The sequence below is a fragment of the Leopardus geoffroyi genome, chromosome D2, assembly GCF_018350155.1.
Source record: "Leopardus geoffroyi isolate Oge1 chromosome D2, O.geoffroyi_Oge1_pat1.0, whole genome shotgun sequence".
Lineage (NCBI taxonomy): Eukaryota > Metazoa > Chordata > Mammalia > Carnivora > Felidae > Leopardus > Leopardus geoffroyi.
This window is the reverse complement of record NC_059334.1, coordinates 47,319,686-47,346,787: the sequence shown is the minus strand read 5'-3', so window position 1 is coordinate 47,346,787 and position 27,102 is coordinate 47,319,686. Positions and strand designations below refer to the sequence as shown.

Below are 27,102 nucleotides of genomic sequence, written 5' to 3'. Positions count from 1 at the left end.
ATTTATTTTTGAGAGAGACAGAGACAGAATGCGAGTGGGTTGGGACAGAGAGAGAGGGAGACACAGAATCTGAAACAGGCTCCAGGCCCTGAGCTGTCAGTACAGAGCCCAACGCGGGGCTCGAACTCACAAGCTGCGAGATCATGACCTGAGCTGAAGTCGGACGCTCAACCGACTGAGCCACCCAGGCGCCCCATTAGTAACCATCTTAATGGGTGTGAGATGGTATCTCATGGTGGTTTTAATTTGCACTTCCCTAACAATCAGTGATGTTGGACATCTTTTTAGGTTCTTATTGGCCATTTGTATATCTTCTTTGGAGAAGTGTCTATTCAAGTCCTTTCCCCATTTTTTAAAATCAGGTTGTTTGTTTTGTTGTTGAGTTGTAGGAGCTCTTTATATATTCTGGATATTACCCTCTTATCAGATAAATAATTTGAAAATGTTTTCACCCATCCTGTAGGTTGTTGCCTTTTCCCTCTGCTGATTGTGTCCTGCACAGAGGTGTTAAATGTTCGTTAGCACTAGTTTTAAAGTCATCAAGGACTTGTCCTCCTCATCGCTGTGTCCTCAGTAAAAGAGCTGGAACTTACAGAGTGTGTGTGGAGTGAATGAATGATTGAGGACAAAGATGTGTGATTGGACTGAGTCTGCACTGCTCAAAGTGCCGTCCATGGACCAGCAGCCTGGGCATCACCTAGGAGCTTGTTGGCAAATAGACCCCACCCTTGACCCTGGTGAATTAGAATCGGCAGTTCAACAAGATTCCAGATGAATCTGATGAACCTGTAAGTCTGAGTGTGGCTCTGAATGACGTAGCAAACTCAGTAGACATCTCCGGTTGGGTCATTGCCGACAGGATAGAGTCCTTCACATCTGGAGGAGACTGTTTTTACATTTTAGTAAAGAATCCAGACCCCACGTGGGAGAATGGTGGATTTTCCTATTTATCAACAAAGAGAAAATTAAACATGAGAATCAGCTTCTAAAAGGTAGGGTGACTTTCCTTCATTCCTGAGGATCTTTCCTGGACGGTCTATCCCTGTGTCAGCTGGGGTTTGCTCTGTCCTGTGACATCCTAATACCCCTCACAGGTAGAGTTCTGACATGTAGAGAGTGTGTGACCAAGATAGGCTCACCTGTGATTCCCTCTAGTTTAAAGTCTACAGTAAACCAAAGGGGCACCTGGGTGGCTCAAATGGTTGAGCATCTGACTTTGGCTCAGGTCGTGATCTCATGGTTCGTGAGTTCGAGCCCTGCCTTGGGCTCTGTGCTGACAGCTCAGAGCCTGGCGCCTGCTTCAGATTCTGTGTCTCCCTCTCTCTCTGCACCACTACCCCCACCTTGCTTGTGCTGTGTCACTCTCTCAAAAATAAATAAACATTAAAAAATGTTTTTAAAGTCTACTACCGTAAACCTGCTTCTTCTCATGGAAGCTGAAAGATCAGAGCACTCAGAATGAATAGGAACGACGTGGTTCATTCCATCATGGCTGAGAGGGAACCTGTCTTAGGAACCGACCTTCCATTGAGTGGTCAGCCCAGGACCCACATGCCTTGCCTTGTCCATTGTCTTCCCGGCCTCAGGAAAGGAGCCCCTTTTCCTGGCCTCATTTCACTATCAAGAATATACTGCCAAGACCAGAGTTTCTCTCTGATAAGCAGCAGAAAAGGGCTTTGAGGCACATTAGACACCAGTGATAGAATTCTGAGAGGATTTTAATAATAACCCAAATCCCAGCAAAATTATTTCCAGAGGACATGCATTTCAGGTTTCTTGAAGGATGTTTATAATAAGCCGGAGAATTTCTCTTGTTGTCGTTAATGTGCTAGAACCGGTTTCAGTTAAATTTTACATGAAAAGGATATATTAACCTGCATAAAATATGTTCATAATCTCAATTTAAAATTAAAAAGAAGAAAAAAACCCCGCCACCACATGTACAATATATTGCCCCAAGTAAAAGCCTTGGGAAAAAAACAAAAACTTTGCTTGTACCACACCAGTACCATTTTTACAGAGATAAAAATTCTATGCTCCCCTCGGTACACATGCACATCCCATTATTGTCACGGGGAGTTATGTATGTTGACTGCAGGCAAGAATCGATGCCGAGCTTCAGAAGGGATGAGAGTAGGGAAAACAGAAGTCATTTGGTTTCATGGACTTCCTCCAGTCCGGAGAGAGCAAGCGACTGGGCCTTTCATAAGTGGGATGCCATCATCAGGGAAGGGAGATCGCCTCCCCCGCTTTCCCCCAAGTGGAGGTGGAATTGTGTTAGTCTTGTGTTAGGGACTCTGGTCTCTGTCACAGACCTGTCATCTCCCGGCACACCACCAGGTCAGTGCCGAGGCCCTTTGCTGCCTGGTGCTGTCCACAGACGGGTACCGGGTTGGATGCTTCTCAGCTGTGTCAGAGGCCAATGGAGACTGATTGAGGCTCTGATTTTATTCACGATGGGCCAAGTGGAGCGCTTCCTCCCCAGGAGCCTTTTTTTTAATTTTTAAAAATTTTTTTTATTATTTATTTTTGAGAGTGAGAGAGACAGAACACGAGTGGGGAAGGGACAGAGAGAGAGAGGGAGACACAGAGTCCAAAGTTCTCTGAGCTGTCAGTACAGAGCCCGACGCAGGGCTCGAACTCACCAACCGTGAGATCATGACCTGAGCCGAAGTCAGATGCTTAACCGACTGAGCCACCCAGGCGCCCCTCCCAGGAGCCTTTTAAGACTGGTAGCACCTTGTACACTCATTAGGAACCCCCTTTAGGGAGACAGTGGGAATCCCACTTCAGAAGGGCTGCAGAAGGAGTCTGCTTCATCCCCTTCTAGAAGGATAACGTGACTTTGTGCTTTGAGGAGGAAGGTGATTTGGGAATTGATCAGGGGTGTGTTTCCCCTTTTTACCGCATCCTTGGTTCATTCAGATCATTTTGTGGTCTTCCACTTACTCATTCCTTGAGCACTTATTGGATGCCAGCAGGCAGTGTGCAAGGTGCTGTGGAGACAGGAGCACGAGCCCTGGAATCTCCTGATGGGGGTGAACAGGTGGCAGAGAGGTAAGCTGGTCCGGAGGGTGGCCTAGGCTGGAAACAGGCCTGGAGATTCTGCAGATCCAGCTCCCTGAGTGACCCCACCCTGCTCCTGGGGGTCCTGAAGGGGCCTACTCTTGGGAGGCCCCTCCCTGTGTGTCTGCAGGGAATGTCTCTACAGAGTGGCGGCTGGTTTTCCAGCTCAGCTCAGCTGATTTGCTGCCTTTGTTGGGCACTTTGTTGCGGGGATCATTGCACTGCTGGGAATTTTTTTTTTTTAACTTTTCCACCCTATTTTATTTTTATAATCTCATAGAACAATACCATTTGTGCTCACATTTGATTTTTTTTTATATATAAAAAAAGCCTATTTCATTTAAAACCTCAGTTGTGAGCATGGAACATTTCAGAATTGTTATTAAAAGACTTTTTCAGTCTCAAATAGAGAATACTAGAAATGGTAAAAAAAAAAAAAAAAAAAAGAAAGAAAGAAAGAAAAGAAAAAATAGAAAAATCATTACCGTATCTGTGACATCAAGCTAGGTATTCACAATATCCCGAAGAAAAATCTCGATGTGAAATTCTGAGCTCATGGCAAACCAGTGGCACGTTTAAGGGCTTTTATGCCCGCAGCCAGATTTAATGCTAATTTATTATTATAGCTTCCAAAAGCTGAATGTATAAATTCCAACAGGCACAGGTGATGTCCAAAAGGCAGTAAGACGACAGCCTCGTGAATTTATGATGAGAGCACGCCTGGAAAGGTGAAGCCTGCCGACTACGAATTCAGTCACGTGTGCCCATTGTCCACATCACGTACGAGTGCAGCCGATGAGCTGGCATATGCCTGCTGCTGGTCCAATGTTTGGCCTTCGTGCCCGGCTTGTGCCCTGCGTGCTGTGTCCGTGACATAATGTTAGTGGTGATGATGGCGATGACAGTGGTGGTAGTGATGTGATGCAGATGGTGACGGCGATGGTGAAGAAGGGGATCTTGAGGGTGAGGACCCACCTACTCACTTCCCTGGCCCTCCCCCGTGCAGGCAGCGTCCCAGTGCTTGTCACTAAGAAACACTGGGACAACCCTGGCCTAAGCACGGCTGTTGTCTCTGCCTCCCAGATGAGGCAGGAGCTTCAGGGAGGTAAGTACCCGCACAGGCTTCCCCCACCAGGGAGCGGCAGAGTGGGGTCTGATCCGGCACTTGGCCTTGGGTCCCTGTTCTTCCCCACCAGGCTCTGGGCTCTGCTCTGTGTCATCGAAAGCTCTCCGTATAGTCCTAGTTCACCAGGCCTGGGAGTGTTTTCTGTCTCGACCTCGCTGGATGGGTTTTTATATGATGAAAGTTGCAGATGGTGATTCCAAGTGGGGTGCAGGAGTGGAGCTGGCGGTTCAGAATATCCATTTGTTAAAATAGAAAGTGAAATTCCTTCCATAAGCTCTTCTTTCTCTGCAGTTACCGCTGTTGGGAATTTAACTTCTATTTTTTCTTTTCTTAATACATCTCTTTAAACTTTTTTTTTAATTTCTTTTATTTTTTAAATGTTTGTTTATTTTTTAGAGCGAGAGAGAGAGAGACAGAGCGTGACTGGGGGAGGGGCAGAGAAAGAGAGGGAGACACAGAATCTGAAGCAGGCTTCAGGCTCTGACCTGTCAGCACAGAGCTTGAACACACGGGGCTTGAACTTGGGAACGGCCAGGAGTCTGACGCTTAGCCAACCAAGCCACCCAGGTGCCCCAATACATCTTTTTTTTTTTTTTATGCTTATTTATTTTTGAGTGGGGGGGAAGGGGCAGAGAGAGAGAGGGAGACAGAGGATCCAAAGCAGGCTTTGCACTGACAGCACAGAGCCCGATGCAGGGCTCAAACCCACCAGCTATGAGACCATGGCCTAGCCGAAGTTCGACACTTAACTGACTGAGCCACTGACGTGCCCCTAGCTTCTATTCTTTAAACAGTTTTCTGTGTATATGCAAACTTACATCTACATCTCTCTATATATTCCTAAAGTGTATCCACAGTCAGCCCACAGTCAGTGCAGGTCACAGCTATGGATTATGACAAATACACTTCTGTCTGCCAAGTTCTCTAAAAATGAGAATGACCTTTTTTTTTTAATTTTTTAATGTTTATTTGTTTTTGAGACACACAGAGACAGAATGCAAGTGGGTTAGGGGCAGAGAGAGAGGGAGACACAGAATCAGAAGCAGGCTCCAGACTCCGAGCTGTCAGCACAGAGCCTGACACGGGGCTTGAACTCACAAGCTGTGAGATCATGACCTGAGCCGAAGTCGGACGCTCAACCGACTGAGCCACCCAGGCGCCCCAAAATGAGAATGATCTTAAACAAAATGTTCACACATTGAATTGTTTTCTCATTAACAATATATCAGGCTTATATTTCTACATCAGTACATATAGATCCATCCCATTCTTTTAATAACTCAAAGTGTCATAGTATCATAGTTTATCTATTATCTATCATCTTTCTTTCTTTCTTTCTTTCTTTCTTTCTTTCTTTCTTTCTTTCATCTATCAATCTATCTGATATTATCATATGCCTATAGTTTAACCTATGAAGTTTAAAGCCATATGCAGATTTATATGATTCCAAGCAATAGGACCCAGGTATCCTACTTCTTGGTAGAGTGTCTGCATAGAACCCAGGATAGGCTGAAAGAGAAGAAAGTCCCATGATTCAGCTCATGATTTCCCAAGAGCGTCCCCTCCCTGCATTTCTGAGGCCAAGGATATTCAAAGGAAGATTTTCAGTGCAGCGTCTGACTGGTTTTCTTTCACTGTGTCTTAAACTCATTCAATCATTCATTTAAAAATGTGCATTGAGTATCTCCTGTGTGCCAGATAGCACCTGAGTCAGGTGTCTCCCTAGAAGCTACAGCCAGTGACATGCTCCAGCCCACTCATACCCACGAGAGAGAACAAATGTCTTTGGCATCGTGAAATTTACACGTTGTAAATCAGCAAAGGCTATAAACCAGAACGCTTTTCTTGGACAGCCAGTGGTTCGCAATTTCCCAGCACACTACTGGATGCAGCAGCAAATGTCTGACAAAGCCACTGCCTTTGCAGAGCTGAGCGGTGTGGCTAGAGGCTGGCCCTGGCACCAGCCCCACCACTGACTAGCTGTTGACCTCAAGCTTGCCGTTTCTGTGCCTTTGTTTCTACATGTATAAAATGAGGCTGATGATAAGAGTACTTTCTGCCTAGAACTGTTGGTACACTAAGTACTAGGTGCTATGGTTCATTCTAGTGGGAAAACGCAGAAGATAACCAAATGAATGTACTTTATAAGGCCAAGAGGTGATACGTGCTCTGCAGAGCAATAGAGCAGATAGGAGCCAGGGAGAGACTGTTTGACGGGGAGGGCACCCCCTTAGAGCAAAGGCCTCTCTCCCTCTCTCCCTGCCCCTCTCCTGCTCATGCTCTCTGTCTCTCAAAATAAATGAACTTTATTTTAAAAAGTTAAAAAGAAAGGAAAGGTTAACTTTACCACTATGAAAAACATGTATCACTAGATTTATTTGATACTGGCCTGAGGCCCAGGGGCATCCATCAGAATCTGGTGTCTGATGTTTTCCAAATGATCTCTGAGCGTCTTCTTCTCTCTGCCTCTAAGTATTTCAAAGGGAGAAGTTGTCAAAACAACACTTGTCTGTACTCTATAATAAAAATCATAGTAATAATAATTGAACACCTGTGTAGCATTTACTGTTTACCTACAAGGTAATTTTCTAAGTACGTTACATGTATTAATGCATTTAATCCTCGCAATAGCCCTGTAGGATAGATACCATTATGAGTCTCACTTTACAGATAAGGAAATGGAGGCACAAAGAAGGTAAGAAACTTGTCTGAGGTCACACAGTTAGTAAATGGCAGTCTTCCTGTCTCTGAGAATCCATGCTCTTAAGTGCCACCAGACAGACCCTTGAACAGTCTGATGAGTCAGAGTGTTAAAGATCGCAGTTGAGGGACACCTGGCTGGCTCAGTCGGTTAAGCATCTGACTTCAGCTCAGGTCGTGATCTTGTGGTACGTGAGTTCGAGCCCCGCATCGGGCTCTGTGCTGACAGCTCGGAGCCTGGAGCTGGCTTCGGATTCTGTGTCTCCCTCTCTCTCTGTCCATTCCCCGCTCACGCTCTCTCTCTCAAAATGAGAAATAAACATTAAAAAAAAAAAAAAGAAGATTGCAGCTGATTAGAAGATTGAGTGTTCAAAATGGAAGATTCTCAGAGCAGACTCTTATGGAAGGAGATTACCAAGCCCTCTCTTTTTCTAAACATAAGTATTCTTTTGAATAATATTGCCAGGAAAAGTACTTTTGGAAGGAAGCTGGGAAAACATAGATCTCTGGTCCATGGGGAAGAGAACATGAGTGACTATATTAGATCATGGGGCTCTCACTGCCATCACTGTGCCACTATGAAAAGTTTCATGTGTCAGGACCCTCCCCAAGAGATTTATCTATAATCACATTTTAGCTTCCAAACATACATTGGTGAAATCTAGAGACCTCCATCTGTCTGATGACTTATAAAGCCTCTGGCTTTTCTGTGCCTGGCTTTAGCAGGTCCTATGGCTGGTCACCTCTGTGTGTCCTCAGAGCAATTAGCCAGGGGCATGTGACTTTCCATCATGTCAAATTCATTCTGGGAATGTGCTTTGCTAAACATCCTTTGAATTCTCCAGAGTCAAGAGCGTGATGCAAATTTGCTCTGCTCAAGAGTTCCAAGTGACCTCATCCAACCCACGGTGCCAAAAACCTGGATACAACTTTGAAATCTTAATCTCCATCCAAAACTTCTCTCCTGAGTTCCAGATCCTTTCCAAACCTTCCAAAGCTGTAGAGAACACTGGCTCATTGGCCATCAGTTAACTGAATAATCACGTGAAAGCCAGGAAGCGGGTAGGAATTTGGGCAGATATAATCCCAAGGCTTATAGATGTCTGAAGCAACAGAGGAAGTGGGCATTTGGTGCCTCATAGCATGCCTGTGTCCTCCTGTGTGGTGACCAAGGTCCCGGTGTCTAGCCCCTGGCTCAGATTGCCAAGAGGAGCCTATGTCCGCAGTCATAGCTGCATGCTGGCTTTGGGGAGTGCAACTGAATTCCAGCCCTCACCTCTGGGTGGGGATTCTGGTATCAGCTATGCTGTTGAAGCCAGAGGTCCCAGTGGACCAACTGTCTCAGCTCTAAGGAGATCGTGACTAGCCCTGGCATGCAGCTCCTTCTCTAGCTCTAGCCTATCACTGCTTAGCTTCCTATTTCTACCTGTCCAATGGATATCTCTAACCAAGAGTCTGTTGCCACCTCATGCACAGCCCATCTAAAGCAGGGTGGGCCAGTCGGTAGACCTGTGGAACTCAAAATTAAGTCAAGTTCATTTCCAAGCCATGTCGATTCCAACAGGACCAGTAAAGGTGACGCCATAGTTTTCTTTCCTTAGTTTGGACCTATGGGTGCCCATCGAGGGCCCTCCGTCAAACAGAGCTTTGCTGATCACACAGCCTCCACCTCCTCGGTGGCCATGGTCTTATGTGCATGGGCGTGGGGAGGGGAGAATTTGTTTTACTAGGTACTCCTCTGTTGAATAAAAAATGAGCACTTATCTTGAAGGGGGGAGAGGAAGTCTGCCCTCGATAATATGTAATTCTCTCTTGGGTAAATAGATTCCTGATAGTGCAGCCCGTAGAAATGCAATCACATTTTTTAACTCTAAGGTGACGTTAGCATAAACATCCCCATGTCCTAGTTATTGATCTTTTGCTCAGATAATGGTATTACCCAATTGAACTTCTGACACTGGAGAACTTGCAGCGGCTACAATTGTATTTTTCTTTTATTCCTGCAATTTAATTCAACGTGCACTTCCAACCGTGATCTCTATGAAAAAATGGTGTTTTGCAGGAGTTGGCGTAGAATGTTAAATCAATCTCTGTCTCTCTCTCCTTTTTCTTCTCTGCCCCTCTCTCTCTCTCTCTTCTCTCCTGGTAGGAATGTTAACTTTTAGCTTGAATCCTGGAAACACACCTACCAAATGAAATACTCAGAAACTTCCAAATTAAGAGCTTAAAGCGTGGTGTGTCCCCAAGAGGTGCACAACTTCTGAATTCTTGGGTGTTGACTTTTCTAGTGTTAGCCATATCAAGTAAGTCCTTCCCCATAGGCCCACTTTCCATAACCAATACTCTAAAAAAGAAGAGCTTAAGTTAGAAGTGAGAGGTCTCCACCTGGGGGTTCTCGTCTGCTGTTGAGTGCCTCACCACTGGCAGAACAGAAAAGATGGGCCGTGGAAGACATGGCATTTCACTGCAAACTGATTTTGTTACAGTTGGAGTCCAGAAGGTTCTGTCACTGCATGAGAAAACTGGTCTGTGTGATAATGCTTTCTGAATTCTTCTGAGGTTTTACTATGTGGGAATTTAATCTGGCTCAGTGGCTGTCAGGGAGCACTTGAGTTCAACTCTAGGATCTGGGAGGTCCTTAAGGACAGCGGGAAGGTCACACAGCTGACATTTAAACTAAGGTCCAAATTACCCCTGTACCCATGGTCTGCATTCAGCCATGAGATGATGGCCACAGGGCCACTCTCCTTGCCTCCTCTCCAGGAGTATTTCCACCCACTGAAAGTTAGAAGAATTTTTTAAAATTCCATTCTAGCCTTTCTTTAATGCATCAACACGTGTCTGTATCTGAAACTCCATCCCCTTTTGCTCACCAAATCCCCTTCCAGACTAAGGAATGGATTCTTCCTGGCTGGGAAGAAATGTATCAAAAGTGAGATTACAGGTCTGTAAAACAAAGAGGTTTAGAACAGACAAGATCCCAAGCATTGAACATAAATACCAGGCCCTTATTGGAGAAATAGAGAAACTGACCAGGGGTCTCTGCAGGCTGAGAGGGAAAAGAAGATACAACCAAACAGATGCATTTGCTTCTCACATGTTTGGAAAGTTCTAGGGCCTTTTCTTCTTTTTTTGTTTTTTTTTTTTTTTTTACTTAAAAAATTATTTTTAATGTTTTCATTTATTTTTGAGAGAGAGGGACAGACAGAGTGCAAGCTGGGGAGGGGCAGAGAGAGAGAGGGAGACACAGAATCTGAAGCAGGTTCCAGGCTCTGAGCTGTCAGCACAGAGTCCTATAAGGGCCTCAGACTCGTGAACCATGAGATCACGACCTGAGCCAAAGTCGGACGCCCAACTGACTGAGCCACCCAGGTGCCCCTGTAGGGCCTTTTCTAAGGGACGCTGTCAGAACTTCCCAGCAGTTGGTCCGCTTCCCATCCCCCCTGTTTCCTCCTGCTCCTGCTTTTCAGCGAACACGGCGACATCAGACCTGGGTGTCTGAGGCCTGGAAATCCTGCTTCCAGGAGTTTCCTTTGTGTCTGAGTACAGCCTAAAGCATTTGCGAGAGTGTTTGTGAACCACTAGTTCAAGATCGTTGAAGCTTGTACTAGAGTGCCCATGCCCTTCTGTACTTCCTTCACCCCCAAGAGCAGGAATGGGGTCTCGAAGAGGGTCATGTTGAGGGCCAGCAGCTCACAGGGAACAGAGGTGCTTCTCGATTCATCTTCAGAGACTCACTTGATGTGCTCCAGTTTTCCAACTGCCGTAGATGTTGGGAGTGAATCTTCAACTTATACCCGGGCCACATTCGAATTGTTAAGATCACAGACATCACCGGAAATACACGTGGGGCCCTACTGTGGGGTCCTACCCTTGGCTCTGCCCCATTGCATCATCTGCTTTAGCCTTTACATCTGCTCCTGGCCCCTGGTTTTACCACCAGTTCTATAGTTTTACCAGTAACTGATTATTCCAATAATTTTCTCTAAGCTACTTCTCAATGCACCTAAACCTTCCACTAAAGCATCAGTGCAAAAAAAAAAAAAAAAAAGGTAGCTTGATAAGAACTGGTGAGGAGTCTACATTTACTCCCTTTCATTGGCCATTAGGAATTTATTTCCAGTTAAACAAGCTGGGAAATGTAATTAAGCACATGGTTGATGGTGACAGCCAACTGTGCGTGCCAGAGAAACAATAGGTTCTTTAAAGGTGCCAAGGACCGATATTATGCATCTTCTGTTGGAAACTGTATACACTTCACAATTCGGAGGCTCCTGTGTGCTGCCTCGTATCTTCAATCAAATTATTATATCCCAGAAATATGCATAAGGGAAATGATTCTACACATTTTATGGTGGGTTGTTGCTTGTAGCAGTAATTGAAGTACCTTTCCACTTATGAAAGTACTAATTTTATTTGTTTTTATTGCTTTTCTAGATGCAATTATTTATTTAGTGTGCTTTGGCTTTATTGAATTATGTTTACTATAGGAACATCATAAAAATGTATGAAAACAACACATCAGCCCAGCCAGCCTGGTGACCTGTATTGAGAAAGCTAGTGTTATTTTTCATATCCAAACGTAATGGAATAACTTAAGAATAAACAGATAATCTACACTAGAAAACAATGCAATTTCAAGGTAATGTAATAAAACACCTGGACAATATGATTTCATAAATCCTGGTTCTAAAATTTACATGAGCTGGGTTTTGCGTGCTTATTTGAGGACACATGGCATTTCTAAATGGAATCGTTATAATGTGAAATGTAATTAAACTGTAAGGCAAGATGTAAACGGGATTTTTGTTGGCTTGTAATATATGGCCAACTAAGAAGCAATGTGAAGACTTTTGATGTCAAAAGACAGGCAGGAGGCTCTCATCCCTATAAATGTCCTTAACTTCGAAATGGAAAAATGACCCGTTTGTGAAGGTTGCTGGTTAGTTGCCCCTGATGAGTGGGTACTGGCTGTAGTTTAGATACTCTTGCTCCCTATCTCTATGATGACGCTTCATTTCGAAAGAAAAGAGGCTTTTTGCTTTAGGCATTCTTTTTAAGAAACTTAAATTGAATGTGAATGGTTTATTTGTCCTGAATTTTGGCGAGATAATCCAAGGTGTAAGCACAAAAAATAAAAAATCAAAACAAAACCATAGCACAACCAAAGCCGAAAAACAAAAACCAAAAGCAGGCTGCTTAAATGAAAGTCACGTGTCTTTCATGGCTAGAAATTAGTGACTGACTTTTATTTTTCTGATTATGAATTGAAGTTAATTAATGTGTTGTTTAAATACGTGTGCCTACTAGAAAATTTAAAAGGTATCCACAAAGGTATATCCTCCCTTCAGCCATCCAGTTTACTTTACCAGAGGGAACCATAGATATCAGATGCTTGATTTTTCAAGCAGGTTCCAAGGGTTTTCTAAGCGTGTAACATATATACACACATATTTACACAAATGATGGTAACACAGACACGTATGGTTCCATCATTCTTTTTAAGGAATGTACTCCATATACTCCATTGTATGAATATCCCAGTATCCCACTGATGTCCATGGAAGTGTTTCCAGATTTTGCTTGTACCAACAAACAATATACAAGAGGACCTGTTTCTTTGGTTTCTTTTGACAACCTTTCTTTAAGGTTTGTTAATTTGAAAGACAAAACCTGATGTCTGATTTTATTTTTTTTTTTAAGTTTATTTATTTATTTTGAGAGAGAGAGAGTGAGTGTGAGTGGGGGAGTGGCAGAGGAGAGAGAGAATCCCAAGCAGGCTCTGCACTGACAGTGCATGGGCTCGAGCTCATGAACTGTGATATCATGACTGGAGCCGAAATCAAGTGTCACTGACTCTTAACTGACTGAGCCGCCCAGGCATTCCCTGATGTCTGATTTTAAATTGAGATTCTCTTATTGCTAGAGGTTCAGTCTCATTTGTACGTGTAAGAGCCTATGTATTTCCTTCCCTATGAACACTCTGGTCCAGTCTGTTGTTCTTTGTTTAATTTTCTAATGGGTTATTGGCCGTTATCTTTGTTGAATTGTAAAGCCCTTTGGTATGAGTTGCAAATATTTTCTCCACTTTGTCAGTTGTCCTTTGACTTTATTTAGAGAATACTCTGCCATATATGGCATGAAGATATACATATCTTTTTGCATTGCTCCTGGATTTTTCTATAGAATACCTTCCATACAGAGAGGTTATTAAAAAAAATTTTTTTTTAATTTCCCCACATTTTCTTCCAGCACTTTTATGAGTTTCTTTTCCACATTAAAAATGTGTAATTTATCTGGAATTTGGTATAAAGAATGATGTAGGGATTTGATTTATTTATTTTTCAAGGGACTACCCAAGTGACCTAACACTATGTATTGAAAAATAATATTTTATTTTATTATTCCAGGGTAATTTCTGGACTTTCTCATGAGTTGCACTGATAGATAGGTGTATTCTACCTATATACTGGGGTGCCAACACCCCAGTATTGTAATTATTACAGCCTTAGATTTTAGTATACTCAAGTTGGATTACCAATTATTCTTTTTATAATAAATAAGTGAATATTTATTTAATAATATATATAATAAATAAGTGAATATTTGTTATTGGATAAATTTGATGTATAACATTGTGTAAGTTACACATACACATGTACAAGGCTACTTTGATACCTTTATATGTTGTGACATATATAATATATATAATATATGTATATATAATGCATAATATATATATTATGATTGCCAAGCAGTGATATTTATCACACTACATAACTATAGTACAATATTATTGTCTACATGTATTATCCTGTGCATTAGATCTCAGTACCTTATTTACTACTTGTTACAAGTTTTTACCCTTAAGTACCATCACTCTTGTCTGACTCCTCTCAGTCCCCTGGTAACTACCATCTTACTCTTTGTTTTTTACAGGTTTAATTTTTTTAGATTCCACATGTATAAGTAATATCACACAGTCTTGCCTTTCTATGACTTATCTAATTAGCATAATGTGCTCAAGGTCCATCCATGTTGTCACAAATGGGACAATGTCTTCCTTTCTCATGGCTGAATAATATCCCATTGTATATATGTAACACATCTTTATCCATTTATTCGTTGATGGGCATTTGGGTGGTTTCCATAGCTTGGTTTTGTGAATCATGCTGCAATAAAATGAGATTGTATGAGGGGCTTCTGGGTGGCTCATTCGGTTACACATCTGACTCGATTTCAGCTCAGGTCTCACATGATCTCGTGATCTCACAGTTCGTGAGTTCTAGCTCAAAGTCAGGCTCCACGCTGACAATGTGGAGGAGACTGCTTGGGTTTCTGCCTCTCCCTTTCTCTCCGCCCCTCCCTGGCTCTTAAGTGCGCTCATGCTCTCTCTCTCTCTCTCTCTCAAAATAAATAAATCTTGAAAAAAAATGGGATTGCATATATCTCATTGAAATCCTGTTTTTGTTTCCTTTGGATATATACCCAGAAGTGGAATTGCTGGATTACATGGTAGATCTATTTTTAATTTTTTGAGAAACCTCCACATTGTTTTCCATAGTGGTTTGACCAATTTACATTCTTCTCAACGGTGTTTAAGGGTTCCCTTTTTACCACATCCTCACGAGCTCCCGTGGTCTTTGTCTTCTTGATGATAGCCATTTTAACAAATATGAGGTGATATCTTATTTGCATTTCCCTGATGATGAGTGATGTTGAGCATCTTTTCATGTGTCTGTTGACCTTGTTGATGTCTTCTTTGGAGAAATGTCTAATTACTTCTTTTGCCAATTTTTAAATTGGATTTTGTTTTGTCTTGATGGAATTCTTTGTACATTTTGGATATTACTTGGATATTTCAACCCCTTATCCATTATATAGTTTGCAAAAAGTTCTCTCATTCTGTAGGTTCTTTTCATTTTGTTAATTGTTTCTTTTGCTCTGTGGGGGTTTTTGAGTTTGATGTAGTCCCATTTGTTAATTTTTTTCCTTTGTTGTTTGTGCTTTTGGAGATATTTCCAAAAAATGATTGCCAAGATCAGTATCAATGAGCTTCTTCCAAACATTTTCTTCTAGAACTTTCATGGTATCAGACCTTTATGTTTAAGTCTTTGATTCATTTCTAGTTAATTTTTGTGATTGTGGTCCAGTTTCATTATTCTGCATGTGTTTCTACAGTTTTCTCAGCACCATTTGTTGAAGAGACTATCCTTTCACTGTTATGTGTTATTGGCTTCCTTGTCAAAAATAAATTGACCATATATGCTGGAGTTTTTCAATTGGCTGATGTATCTATCTATATTTGTACCAGTATCATACTGTTTTTTATTACTATGGCTTTGTAGTATAGTTCGAAATCTGGAAGCACAATACCACTGGCTTTGTTCTTTTTCTCAGGACTGCTTTAGCTATTTGGGTTTTGTTTTTTTTTTTTTTTTTTTGTGGTTCCACACAAATTTTAGGATTGTTTCTTTTGTTTCTGTGAAGAACGCGTTTGGTATTTTGATCGGGATTAAGTAGAATCTGTAGATGGCTTTAGATAGTATGGCCATCTTAACAATATTAATTCTTCCAATCCACGAACATGGGATATCTTTCTGTTTGCTTGTGTCTTCTTCAATTTCTTTCAGCAGAGTATTGTAGTCTTTGTTGTATAGATCTTTCACTTCCTCGGTTAAATTTATTCCTAAGTATTTTTTTTTTTTATGTTATCATGAATGGGTTCATTTTCTTTATTTCTTTTTTGGATGCTTCATCATTAGTGTAAAGGAATAAAGTTGATTTCTATATGCTGGTTTTGTATCTTGCCATTTTACTGAAATAGTTTTTTTTTTTTTACTAATTCTTTGGGATTTGCTCTATATAGGAATCATATCATCAGCAAATAATGACAATTTTACTTCTTTCTTTCTCATTTGAATGCCTTTTATTGCTTTGTCTTGCTTAATTGCTTTAGCTAGGACTTCCAGTATTATATTGAATATGAGTGGTGAGAGTGGGCATCTTGACTTGTTCCTGATCTTAGGAAAAGTGCTTTCAGTTTCTCTTCATTAAGTATAATGTTAGCTGTGGGTTTGTCATATATGGCCTTTATTATGTTGAATATGTTTCTTCTGTATCTAGTCTGTTAATGGTTTTTATCATGAAAGGATATTGTATTTTGATCATTGAGATGATCATGTGATTTTTATCTTTCATTTTATTGATGTGATGAATTACATCTATTGATTTGTGTATGTTGAACCATCTTTGCGTACCAGGGATAAATCCCACTTGGTAATGGTGTATAATCCTTTTAATATGTTCTTGAATTTGATTTTCTAACATTGTCTTGAGAATTTTTACATCTATAGTCATCAGGGATATTGGTTTATAGTTTTCTTTTCTTGTGGTGGCCCTGTATGGTTTCTGTTATCAAAGTGATGATGACTGCATAGAATGAGTTTGTAAGTATTCCCTCCTGCCTGATACTTTGGAAGAGTTTGAAGAGGATTGGTATTAATTATTCTTTACATGTTTGGTAGAATTTTCCAGTAGCGCTAGCCTTGAAGTTTTTTTGTGTTGGGAGTTTTTTTTTTATTATTATTCTTACTGATTAGTAATTACTGATTACTATCTGTTTAGCTTTTGTATTTCCCCCTGATTCAGTCTTCTTAGGTTGTGTGTTTCTAGAATGTACACATTTCTTCTCAGTTATGTAATTTGTTGGCATATAATTGTTCATCCTAGTCTCTTACAATTCTGTGTATTTTTGTATTATCTATTCTAATGTCTTCATTTCTAATTTTTTTGAGACTTCTCTGTTTTTTTAATTAATCTAGCTAAAGCTTTGTCAATTTTATCTTTTCAAAGAAATAGCTCTTAGTTTCACTGATCCTTTCTATTATTTTTTCTGGTTTCTATTTCATTTATTTGCACTCTGATCCTTACTTTTTCCTTCTTTCTGTTAACTTTGGGCTCCATTTGTTTTCTTTTTTTAGTTCCTTGTGGTGTAAAATTAGGTTGTTTGAAATCTTTCTAATTTCTTAATATATTATTATTGTTATAAACTTTCCTCTCAGAACTGATTTTGATACATCCCACAATATTTGATATGTTATGTTTTCATTTTCATGAGATAATTTTTATTTCCCTTTTGATTTTTCTTTGATCCAATGGTTGTTTATAAGTGTGCTGTTTAGTTTCCACATATTTTTATATTTTCTCACTTTCCTTTTGTTGATTTCTAGTTTCATACCATGTGGTCAGAGAAGATAGCTGTTATGATTTCAGTCTTCTTAAATTTGCTAAGATTAGTTTTGCGGCCTGACATATGATCTATCCTGGAGAATGTTCCATGTGCACTTGAGAAATTGTGTATTCTGCTGCTGTTGGGTGAAATGTTCTGTATATGTCTGTTAAGTCCATTTATTCTAAAGTGTGTTTTAATTTAAATTCTTCCTTGTTGATTTTTCTATCTGAATGATCTATCCATTGCTGATAGTGGGGTATTGAAGTCCCCTACAATTATTGTATTGCTGTCTATTTCTCCTTTAAGATCTTTTATTAATTACTTAATTACTTTTATTAATCAATATATAATATACTTACAAGCTTAAGTAACATTGATTACTTAATATAATTAATATATACTTAATTTCATTGCTTAGATTTTGGGAACGTATTTGTTTGTAATCATTATATCTGCTTCATGGATTGACCCCTTTATCATTATGTAATGACCTTTGTCTCTGAATAGCCTTTTTAGCTTTAAGTCTATTTTGTCTGATATAAGTATGGCTATACTTAATTTTTTATTTCAGCCGGCTTGGAATATCTTCCATTCTTTCACTTTGAGCCTATATGTGCCTTTAGAGCTGAAATGAGTCTCCTGTAGGCAGCATATAATTGGGTCTTATTTTTTTATCTGTCCAGCCACTTTGTGCCTTTTGATTGGTGAGTTTAATCCATTTACATTTATGGTGATTATTGATATGTACATTTTATCTTTTGCCTTCTGATTATTTTGTCTTTCCCGTGTTTCTGTTTCCTTCTGATTCTGTCTACCTTTGTAAGTAGGTAGTTTTGCATGGACATTGGCACAGCCTCCCCCCTCCCCTTTTTTTGATGTTTTGTGTCTATCCTCTAGATATTTGCTTTGTAGTTACCAAATATGCTTTGTAGTTTACATAAAACATTTCATAGATAAAATAGTTCTTTTTCTGGTGATAGCAATTTATCTTCATTTGCCTATGAAAGTTCCATCCTTGGGCACCTTTTGGGATGAGCACTGGGTGTTGTATGGAAACCAATTTGACAATAAATTTCATATATTGAAAAAAAATAATAAAGAAAGAAAGAAAGAAAGAAAGAAAGAAAGAAAGAAAGAAAGTTCCATCCTTTTCCTCTGCCTCTTCTATATTTTTGATGTCACAAATTGTCTCTTTATACTGTGATTTTGTTATCAAGTTGTTCCCATTATTTTTAATGCTCTTTTCCTTTAAACTTTATGCTATAGTTAAGAGTTTAATATACTATTTTAAAGAAGAGTTACCATATTCTAATTCTGTTTATCCCCTTAATCAGAGTTTTGTGTACTTTCATTTTTTCATTTCAGCTTGAGGATCACCTTTCAACATTTCTTGTAAGGCAGGTCTACTGGTGGTGAACCCTCTCAGCTTTTGTTTATCTGGGAAAGCCTTTATTTCTCCTTCATATTTGAAGGATAACTTTGCCAGATATTCTTAGCTGACAGTTTTTATCTTCCCGTATAATATGTCATTCCTCTCTCTCCTGGGATGCAGAGTTTCTGCTGAGAAATCTTCTGATAGCCTAACAGGAGTACTTTTTTAGGTTACTATCATTTTTCCCCCTTGGCTGCCTTTAAAATTCTTTATTGTTGACTTTTGACAATTTTACTCTAATGTGACTTGGAGAGGGTCTTTTTGCATTGAGATAGTAAGGTGTCCTATTAGCTTTGTGGACTCGTATACCCAGTTCCTTCTCCAGCACTGGAAAATTCTCAGCTATTATTTCTTTAAAAAGGCTCTCTTCCCTTCTCTTCCCTCCTCCTTCTGGGATACCCATAATGTTGGCTTTTCTTTTTTTTTTAATTTTTTAAAATGTTTATTTTTGAGAAAGAGTGAGAGCAAGTGGGGGAGGTGCACAGAGAGAGGGGAACAGAAGATCTGAAGTGGGCTCTGTGCTGATAGCAGAGAGCTCGATGCAGGGCTTGAACTCACAAACCGTGAGATCATGACCCAAACTGAAGTCAGACGCTTAACGGAGTGAGCCACCCAAGCGCCCTTTATTTTGGCTTTTCTAATGGAGTCAGATCATTCACATAGAATTCCTTCACCATTTAAAAATTTCAGCTCTCTCTCCTCTTCCACCTGAATCATTTCCACCTGAGCTTACTAATTATCTCTTCCTTTTGATCTGCTCTATTTCCAGTATGTTCTAATGCATCCTTCCTCTCATTTTTTCAGTCCTTCAGCTCCAGAATTCCTGTTTGGTTCTGCTTTGGAATTCCAGCCTCTTTGATAAAGCACGCCTTCTGTTTATTAGTTTGATTGCTGAAATCACTGTACTGTCCTTCTGAGTTTTCTTTTGGCTTTTGAACTTCTTTACAAGTATTTTGAATTACCATTTAGATTACAGTATTCCATGTCTTTGGGTTTGGTCGCTGGAAAATTGTCATTTTATTTTTCTGATACCATGTTACTGTGATTTTTTAAATATTACTGTGATTTTCACCTATTACTATGATTTTTCATGGCGGTTGATGAGAAGTGGCTCTGCCACTGCATTTGAAGTAGCGAACACCCTTTTTCAGGTAGGTGAGGTTTTGTTAACATTGATTCCAACAGTTCAACAGGTTGGTAGTTAGGAGCCTTCCTTTTGTTTTCCAGAAGGTGGCGCTATAGCACAAGTTTTTGCCTTCTGTTAAGGAAGCTGACTGGCTGCTGAGGTTGGGAGCACTATGCATTTAGAAAAAACAAAGGTGCTGGCGGTGGGGGGGGGGGCGGTGGGCAGAGCAGGAGTGAGGAGGGAAGGTGTGTACTTAGTGCTTTGGGCTTTGGGTGTACCCACTGCTACGTAGGGGGATCCTGGCGCAAGGATGGGCTTCTTGCCTTCTGGGACAGACAGCAGGAGACACTTTCCTTCCGTTCCTTTCCCTCCCCCAGTCACTGTGGTCTCTGTCCTCAGTCAGAGAGAGCAACTGCTCCCTCCAGCTATAATGCGCATGGCCAGGCAGACCCCCCTCCCCACCCCCATCCCCCCATCACTGCCTTCACCCTCTACCTCCTGTATCAGTAAGGTGGTGCTGGCTGGTTTCTGGACCAGCCCACACCTTCTCTGTCATCACCGCCAATGCCACTGCTGCCCCCCACCCTCTCTGCAGTCTCCTCTGCAGTCCAGTCCCCCCACCTTTGAGTGCACAGATGGACAGATCTCTCGGGTGTCTTTTGGTATGCTGTGCAGAGGCACTTTTCTTTTCAGTTGTGGATGTCCAATCAGTTGTAAATTGATGGGGAAAGGAAAAGAAAAAGGAATGGTTCATGGTGCTGTGATCCTGACATCACTCCATAATAAGCCAGCAATTGTTCTTTATTTTAATAATGTTCCTGAATCATGGCAAGAAAATATACATGGGTGACTCCTTTATTCAAAAGTTGCTTTTCACAAAAAAATTTTTTTTAATTTTATTAAATGCTTTTTCGGCATCTATAGAGATAGTCATATTGGTTTTTTGCATCTGTTGCTATAGTGGATTATACTGGTAGATTTTTCTAATATTGAACCATCTTTGCATTCCTGGAACATGGTTATGTATCTTTTAATCTGCTTCTTCATTCTGAGTCAATCTGATTTAAAATTTACATTAATAAATGAGGTTGTTTTCAAATACATGAAGGGGCATCTGGGTGACTCAGCCAGTTGAGCGTCCAATTCTTGATTTCATCTCAGGTCATGATCCCAGGGTTGTGGGATCAAGCCCCAGGTCAGGCTCCACACTGAGAATGGAGACTTCTTGAGATTCTCTCTCTCTCTCTTTCTCTCTCCCTTTGCCCCTCTCCCCTGATCTCTTTCTCTCTAATGTAAAAAAAAAAAAAATTTTTTTTAAATAAAATACATGAAAATTTTCTTCCTCTTTTAATGCTCTGGATAAATTTAATTACATTGGAATTATCTTTTCCTTAAAAGAATTTATTTTAGAAAGTCTCCTATAAAAATGCCTGGGTCTGGTGTTTTTGAGAAAGAGCTCTTTGACAATATTTCCTTTCTTCCTTTTTCCTTCCTTTTTCCCTCCCTCCTTATTTCTTTTCTTTCCTTTCCTTTATTTCTTTTTTTGATGATAATTAGTACATTCATATTTTCTGGAGTTTATCATTTATATTTGTTGAAACATTACCTACTTTATCCTGCATTTCATAATTTTGGGCAATGAGTTGAGCAAAGTAGTTTTTTTTTAATTAAAAAAAATTATTTATATTATATCCCCTTCCTCATTTCCTATTTTATTCACTTGTGCTTTTTACCTTTTTATCTTAATTAATTTATTTTTCAGTTTATTTATCTTATTGGTGCTTTCCAAGCACAGGCTTTTGGTTATTTTTATAATTCTACTGTTTTTCTGCTTTCTTTCTTTTCTTTCTTTGAGGGGAGGAGGGGCAGAGGGAGATGGAGAGAGCGGACCTTAAGCAGGCTCTACACCCAGCACAGAGCCCAGTGTGGGGCTCAATCCCACAAACCTGGGATCATGACCTGAGCTGAAATCAAGAGTCAGACACTTAACTGACTGAGACACCCAGGCGCCCCTGTTTTTCTGCTTTCTGATTCATAGAGTCTGGTTCTAATTGTATTGGTCTTTCTTTCTTTTTTTTTTTCCATTTATTTTGTTCTTTTCTAACTTCTTCAATTGGATGCTCGACCCATTTAATTGGTAGTATTAATATAAATATTTAAGACTATGATTTATCTGTGAGTACTTCATTCTTTGGGCTCTGGTAAGTGATATTTTCTTTTTTCATTGTTATCAAGATATTCCAAAACTTCAGTTTTATACAGGTTGAGTCATTCGAGAAAAATGCCCATTCTAATTTTGTTATTAATTTCTAGAATTTTGGGTTTCTGTTGCTATCTTTATTTTTTCCTTTTGATCAGAAACTGTTAGTTACATTATTTTTACTTCTCAGAATTAAAGTTTACTTTGTGACCTAATGTTTAATCGCTTTTTGTTAGTGTTCTATGTTGACTCAAGAATAAATCATAGTGAGGGGCGCCTGGTGGCTCCGTCAGTTGAGAATGAAACTCTTGGTTTCAGCCCAGCTCGTGATCTCACAGTTCATGAGTTGGAGGCCTGTGTTGGGCTCTAAGCTGCCAGAGTGATGCCTACTTAGGACCGTCTCTCTGTCCCTGTCTCTCTGCCCCTCTCATGCTCTCTCTCTCTCTCTCTCTCTCTTCTCTCAAAGTAAATAAATAAACTTAAAAAGATATATTAAAAAAAGAATAATCGTAGTGGCTCTTTATAGGGCATAGTGTTCTTTATAAGGCAATGAGATCTATATTGTTATGTTATTTAATTTTTATATGTCTTTGGAAAATTTTTGTCCATTTGTTTCCCTTTGGGTCCCCAGAATGCGATGAAAATGCACCCCTGACGAATGAATATGTGATGCGGAACTCCTTGTGGTCAGCTGGAATTGTTTTGTGTTTTGTCTTCCAGCCAAAGATTGCTGAGGAGAACCTGACCTACGCCGAGCTGGAGCTGGTCAAACCCCACCGGGCCGCCAAAGGCCTCCCCACCAGCACCGTCTACGCCCAGATCCTCTTTGAAGAGAACAAGTTGTAATGCTGTGCCCTCTTCTGTGGTCCTATTTAATACCTGCCATCCCGGTTATTTATGACACTTTGGAAACAAAGTCCTTATTTTTGTCTTTTCACTCGTGCCTTCTGCGTGGCAGAGAGACCCTTCCCAACAGCGCTCCAGGTGCCTCCGAGGAGAGGTGTGAGGCACGAGGTACGAGGCTCCTCTCCACAAAAGATTAGGGGCCACAGACCTTGGACAAACCTCCCAGGACAAGATTTTCTGAGTCTGAGCCCTGAGAAGTGTGGACTCTGATTCTGAGAGTACCCAAGGAGATTTTTCTGCTGAGCCAAACCCCTTCGTGTTTTCTTCTTCTTTCTTTGGGTTTTAATCTTTTAAAAATCTTATTTTAATCTTCTGTTCTTCCTGTATTTGTGATATCAAGCTCATAGCATATAGCTAGAAGAAATACCATTATAGGCCAAAGTGTGTGAGATGGCAGATATGTACTAGTTGGTTTTCAGAAGGTCACAGAACGTTCCTAAGGCACCTAGAGCAGAGCAGACTGCTTATTGCAAACGGTCACTCAAGGTAGCATCTCTTGTTTTAAACAGATGCACTGACCCTGGTGACTTAAGGGCGGAGAGGCAGACTGTGGGGCTAACAGTCAGCCGTCTGTAAATACCCCAGTGCCCGTCTCCCAGCTGTGATCGCCCAAGGCCACAGGGCGAGTAGCACACCCTATTTTAAAGGGCTTCCATAACCCTCATCAGGGTGCACCTATATTGGTATAGAAACTTACATCCTCCCAGCAGTCCTACTCTTCTCCAAAGGAGCAAGGGAGGGACTTAGCCATCCATTGACACACTGGAGGAAGCGGGCCCCTCGGAACTGTGTCGAGGTTACCAGCTCTAAATTGAACGTCCACTCGTATGTGGGCAAAGTTTTGTGCCTGGTTCCCCTAGTGGAGGAAAGTAAGAAGTGCAAGCCGAGTTGGGAAAATGTGTTTTAAAGACCCTACTCTTGGAACGTGCCTTGTCCAACTCAACTTCATGGGTGATTTCTAATGTGTTTGGGTTGGGGTCAGGCAGGGGTGCATGGTATACACATCTGTGTGGAAGTTTCTCTGCAGGACTGGTACAACACCCAGAAACTCACTGGAGATGGAAACGTTCTAGAAGAGAGCCATCCTGTCACACTTCTTGGGTGGGTGTGCTCTGGGCGGTTATTCACTGCGCACTGCAGACATTGTTTGGCTTTGTAACGGATCATGTATATATGGTAAATTATATATTTTAAACACAACCTCGAGTGTGAGTTGTGCCGTTCTGTATAGCTGTGCGAACTTGGTCAAGTTTCTTGCTCCCTAATTATCTCAGACTCACGTTTATAGTAAGGTGACTTAACCTCTCATAGAATTCTTATAATGGGATGATGAATACCGCAAGATTCTGGATACTATAAAATTGCTTCACACTACACTGTGTTAACATTCATGTGACAGTCAGTATGTATTTTCGAAATGAAAGTTTCTTTACAGTGTAAGGCTCTCGTTACAATAGCTTCAAAAAATAAATGTGTCCGTGAACTTAGCTCTACGGTAACACTCCCAAAGATCCATGATAGCTTATGAGTACCTCTTGTGCTTTATTGGAAAGGGTCCAAATTGGGAGCAGGTAGATTTTCTAGAAGCAGAAATAGCCTGACTTTACAAAGGGGAAGTCGATCTCTCTGGTCTACACCTGCATCTCATTCCCTTCCCGCCTGCCAGATTTCAAAGATAGTGAATAAACCACGCAGCTTTGGGGGAAGAAATACCACTTGAAAGAATTGTCTGGAACTTTCCAGGGGATCCTTTAGGAGAGGAGGCTATATGGTTGGCATACAGTTCATATCATAATTATCATAGGCAGCGTATCCTATTTTATCATGGCAGTGTTCCAACAGAACATGGTTCTATGGTGTTTTGAGGAAGGAGGGTGATTTCTTCATTTGCACAAGGAACCATATGGGCTAGTGGGGCCCGAGGATGCCAGGTGGGGTTGGCGGGTGAAGTGTGTGAAGAGGAGATTGTGGGGAGAGGCAAGAGGGTAGGGGGCCCCTAGGCTACTGCAGAAGTGAACTGAACTCAATCCCATCAAGCCCATCTCCTTAAATTTAGTGAAAGCTGAGGGCCATGACGTGTGGAAAGAAACACATTCCGCTAAGAAGAGCTGGCAGCTGCAAGTTAGGGTAACAAGTCATTGCTCTAGATTCAATTCAGACTTTGGCTCCAGAATTCTGCTCATAGCTGCACAAACCCACGCGACACTGTGTGGCTGGAAGACCGGCTGGACCTCGAGTATGAAAGACCATCACCTCCTACTGAAAACGCTTCCCAAAGGAATCCTGGAAGCTACTGTCAACATCCAAGCAGAGCTCATCCCACCATTATGTCCAGAAGCCAGACATCCAAGTTCTGCTCACAACTAGAAGCAATGGGTGATCTGTCCCTGGTGCTTATTTGCGGTGATAAATCTTGATGTTATTGTCATAGTAAACCTTAAAAAAAATGGGTGAATTATTCTCTATCAAATAAACCACTAACCATGCCTTAGCATTTATTTCTAAAGATGAGTAAGGGGAATCATCCCAATAGAAATTAGGAAAAGTTTTCCTAATTATCTCATCTATTTCATCCCAATAGAAATTAGGAAAAGTTTTTCATCTTGTTTTTACTATCAGGCATCTATTGAAACAACTATATATACACAGTTTTTAAAAAAAAAAATTAATGTTTTTATTTAGTTTTGAGAGAGAGAGAGACTGAGCGTGAGCGGGGGAGGGGCAGAGAGAGAGGGAGACACAGAATCCAAGGCAGGCTCTAGGCTCTGAGCTGACAGCAGGGAGCCCAATGCGGGGCTCAAACTCGTGAACCATGAGATCATGACCTGAGCCGAAGTCAGAGGCTTAATTGACTGAGCCACCCAGGCGCCCCTATATAAGCAGTTTTCATAAGGGACAATTGCTTGTATATTTACATGAAGTCAAAACAAGCAAGAATCCATTGCTCAGTAGACACTCTCAGATTTGGTGGTGAATTTTGACCTAGGCCAGGCATGGCATGGAATCATGGCAGGAAGGAAGGCAGCAAAAAAGGGCATCCTCAAGCCCTGAACTAAAGCAGCCGTGGTGGGGGAAAAAGGTTGGGATTTCTTTGGGATCGCATCTTCATTAAAGCATCGTGATCCTGTTAGTTCACAGGGCAAGTCAGAAAAAGCCAGGCCTCCCCCTCCTGATATTTCCTGGAGTAAAAATGACATTGGGGCACTTGGTATTTTTTGGTGCATGGTCATCTGGGTTGTCCTGAACATCAGGAAACCCAAAGACTCACTTATATAAGAACACTAAACCAGTTGATGCTTTTAGGGACTATCCACACCCTTGTTCATCACTCAGCCTCCGATATGCATGACCCCAACCTAGGCTGGGCCAAGAATGGGGTTCATGCTCCAGGCCACAAGAAAAAATGGCCCAAAGCGTGCATGAGGCCTGTTCTGGGCTGATCAGAATCCTTGGGAGAAACAAACCATCTTTCTCTTGGGGAGCAAAGCTGGGATGCCACCTATCAGCTATGCCTCCGGCCACGTCTCTGGCAATAGAGAGGCCTTGAAAAATGAAGGAGACTCTGAGAAGCAGGGAGGAAACTGTCTTGGGAGCACAGAATCCAAGCTCCCAGACCCAAAATTCCTCAGGCGTTTCTCTTTCCTTCAGATCTTCCTTTGATTCCATTAACGACCCCATTTTCCTACTATCTAAATCCTAGCTCTGTTCGAGCACATCATGTTGCAATGGAGAGAATTCGGACCTTTACGGTATGTGTCAAAGTTGCTTCCCAGCTCAGGAAGCAAAAGAGTTGCACTGAGTGTCACCACCCAAGGACTCCACCTGCATTATGTCCCATGACGTACTTGTAGCCACGGGCCCCTGCCGTGCTCTGCACTTTCTTACTGAGTGGGGCCTCTCAGGGCCCTGAGGACACCCTTCTCGATGGAAAGGGACTGTCAGGCTTCAGGACTGATATTGGCCTCACGGAAGGACCCTCTGGTTTGGAGGAGAGACACCAGCAGGCTTGGAGTGGTACTAAGCGTCACTGGGGACAGCAGGGGAAGGGCACAGGGCAGAGATTCAAATGAGCCCTATCACATGGATGCTGGAGGGCGCCTTTTTGTGTGGCCGTGAAGTTTAGCGTGGCTTCCATATATGTTCTATAGGACATGATGTCTTTCAGTATCCGTATATTTCCTGGAGAGGGAGGGAGTTCTCATGTTTAGCCCATTACTAGGTGAGGCAGCCACATGGTGGGGATGTTGATTCTCCATCCCCTCCCGCCCCCACCCCACCCTGGACAGAAGCTATTCACTCACTGGGAGGAACA

General features: G+C 41.4%; 1 protein-coding gene across 1 annotated transcript in view; it reads left to right on the top strand.

The window, feature by feature from the left end:
• Positions 1-23,990, top strand: part of VSTM4 (V-set and transmembrane domain containing 4) — a 97,758-nt gene extending 73,768 nt beyond the window's left edge. Inside the window, exon 8 of the mRNA XM_045437998.1 lies at positions 22,605-23,990. Within this exon, the coding sequence (XP_045293954.1) occupies positions 22,605-22,730 (126 nt within the window). The 3' untranslated portion in view covers positions 22,731-23,990. The remainder of the gene's footprint in view (positions 1-22,604) is intronic.
• The last annotated feature ends 3,112 nt before the right edge of the window (positions 23,991-27,102 follow it).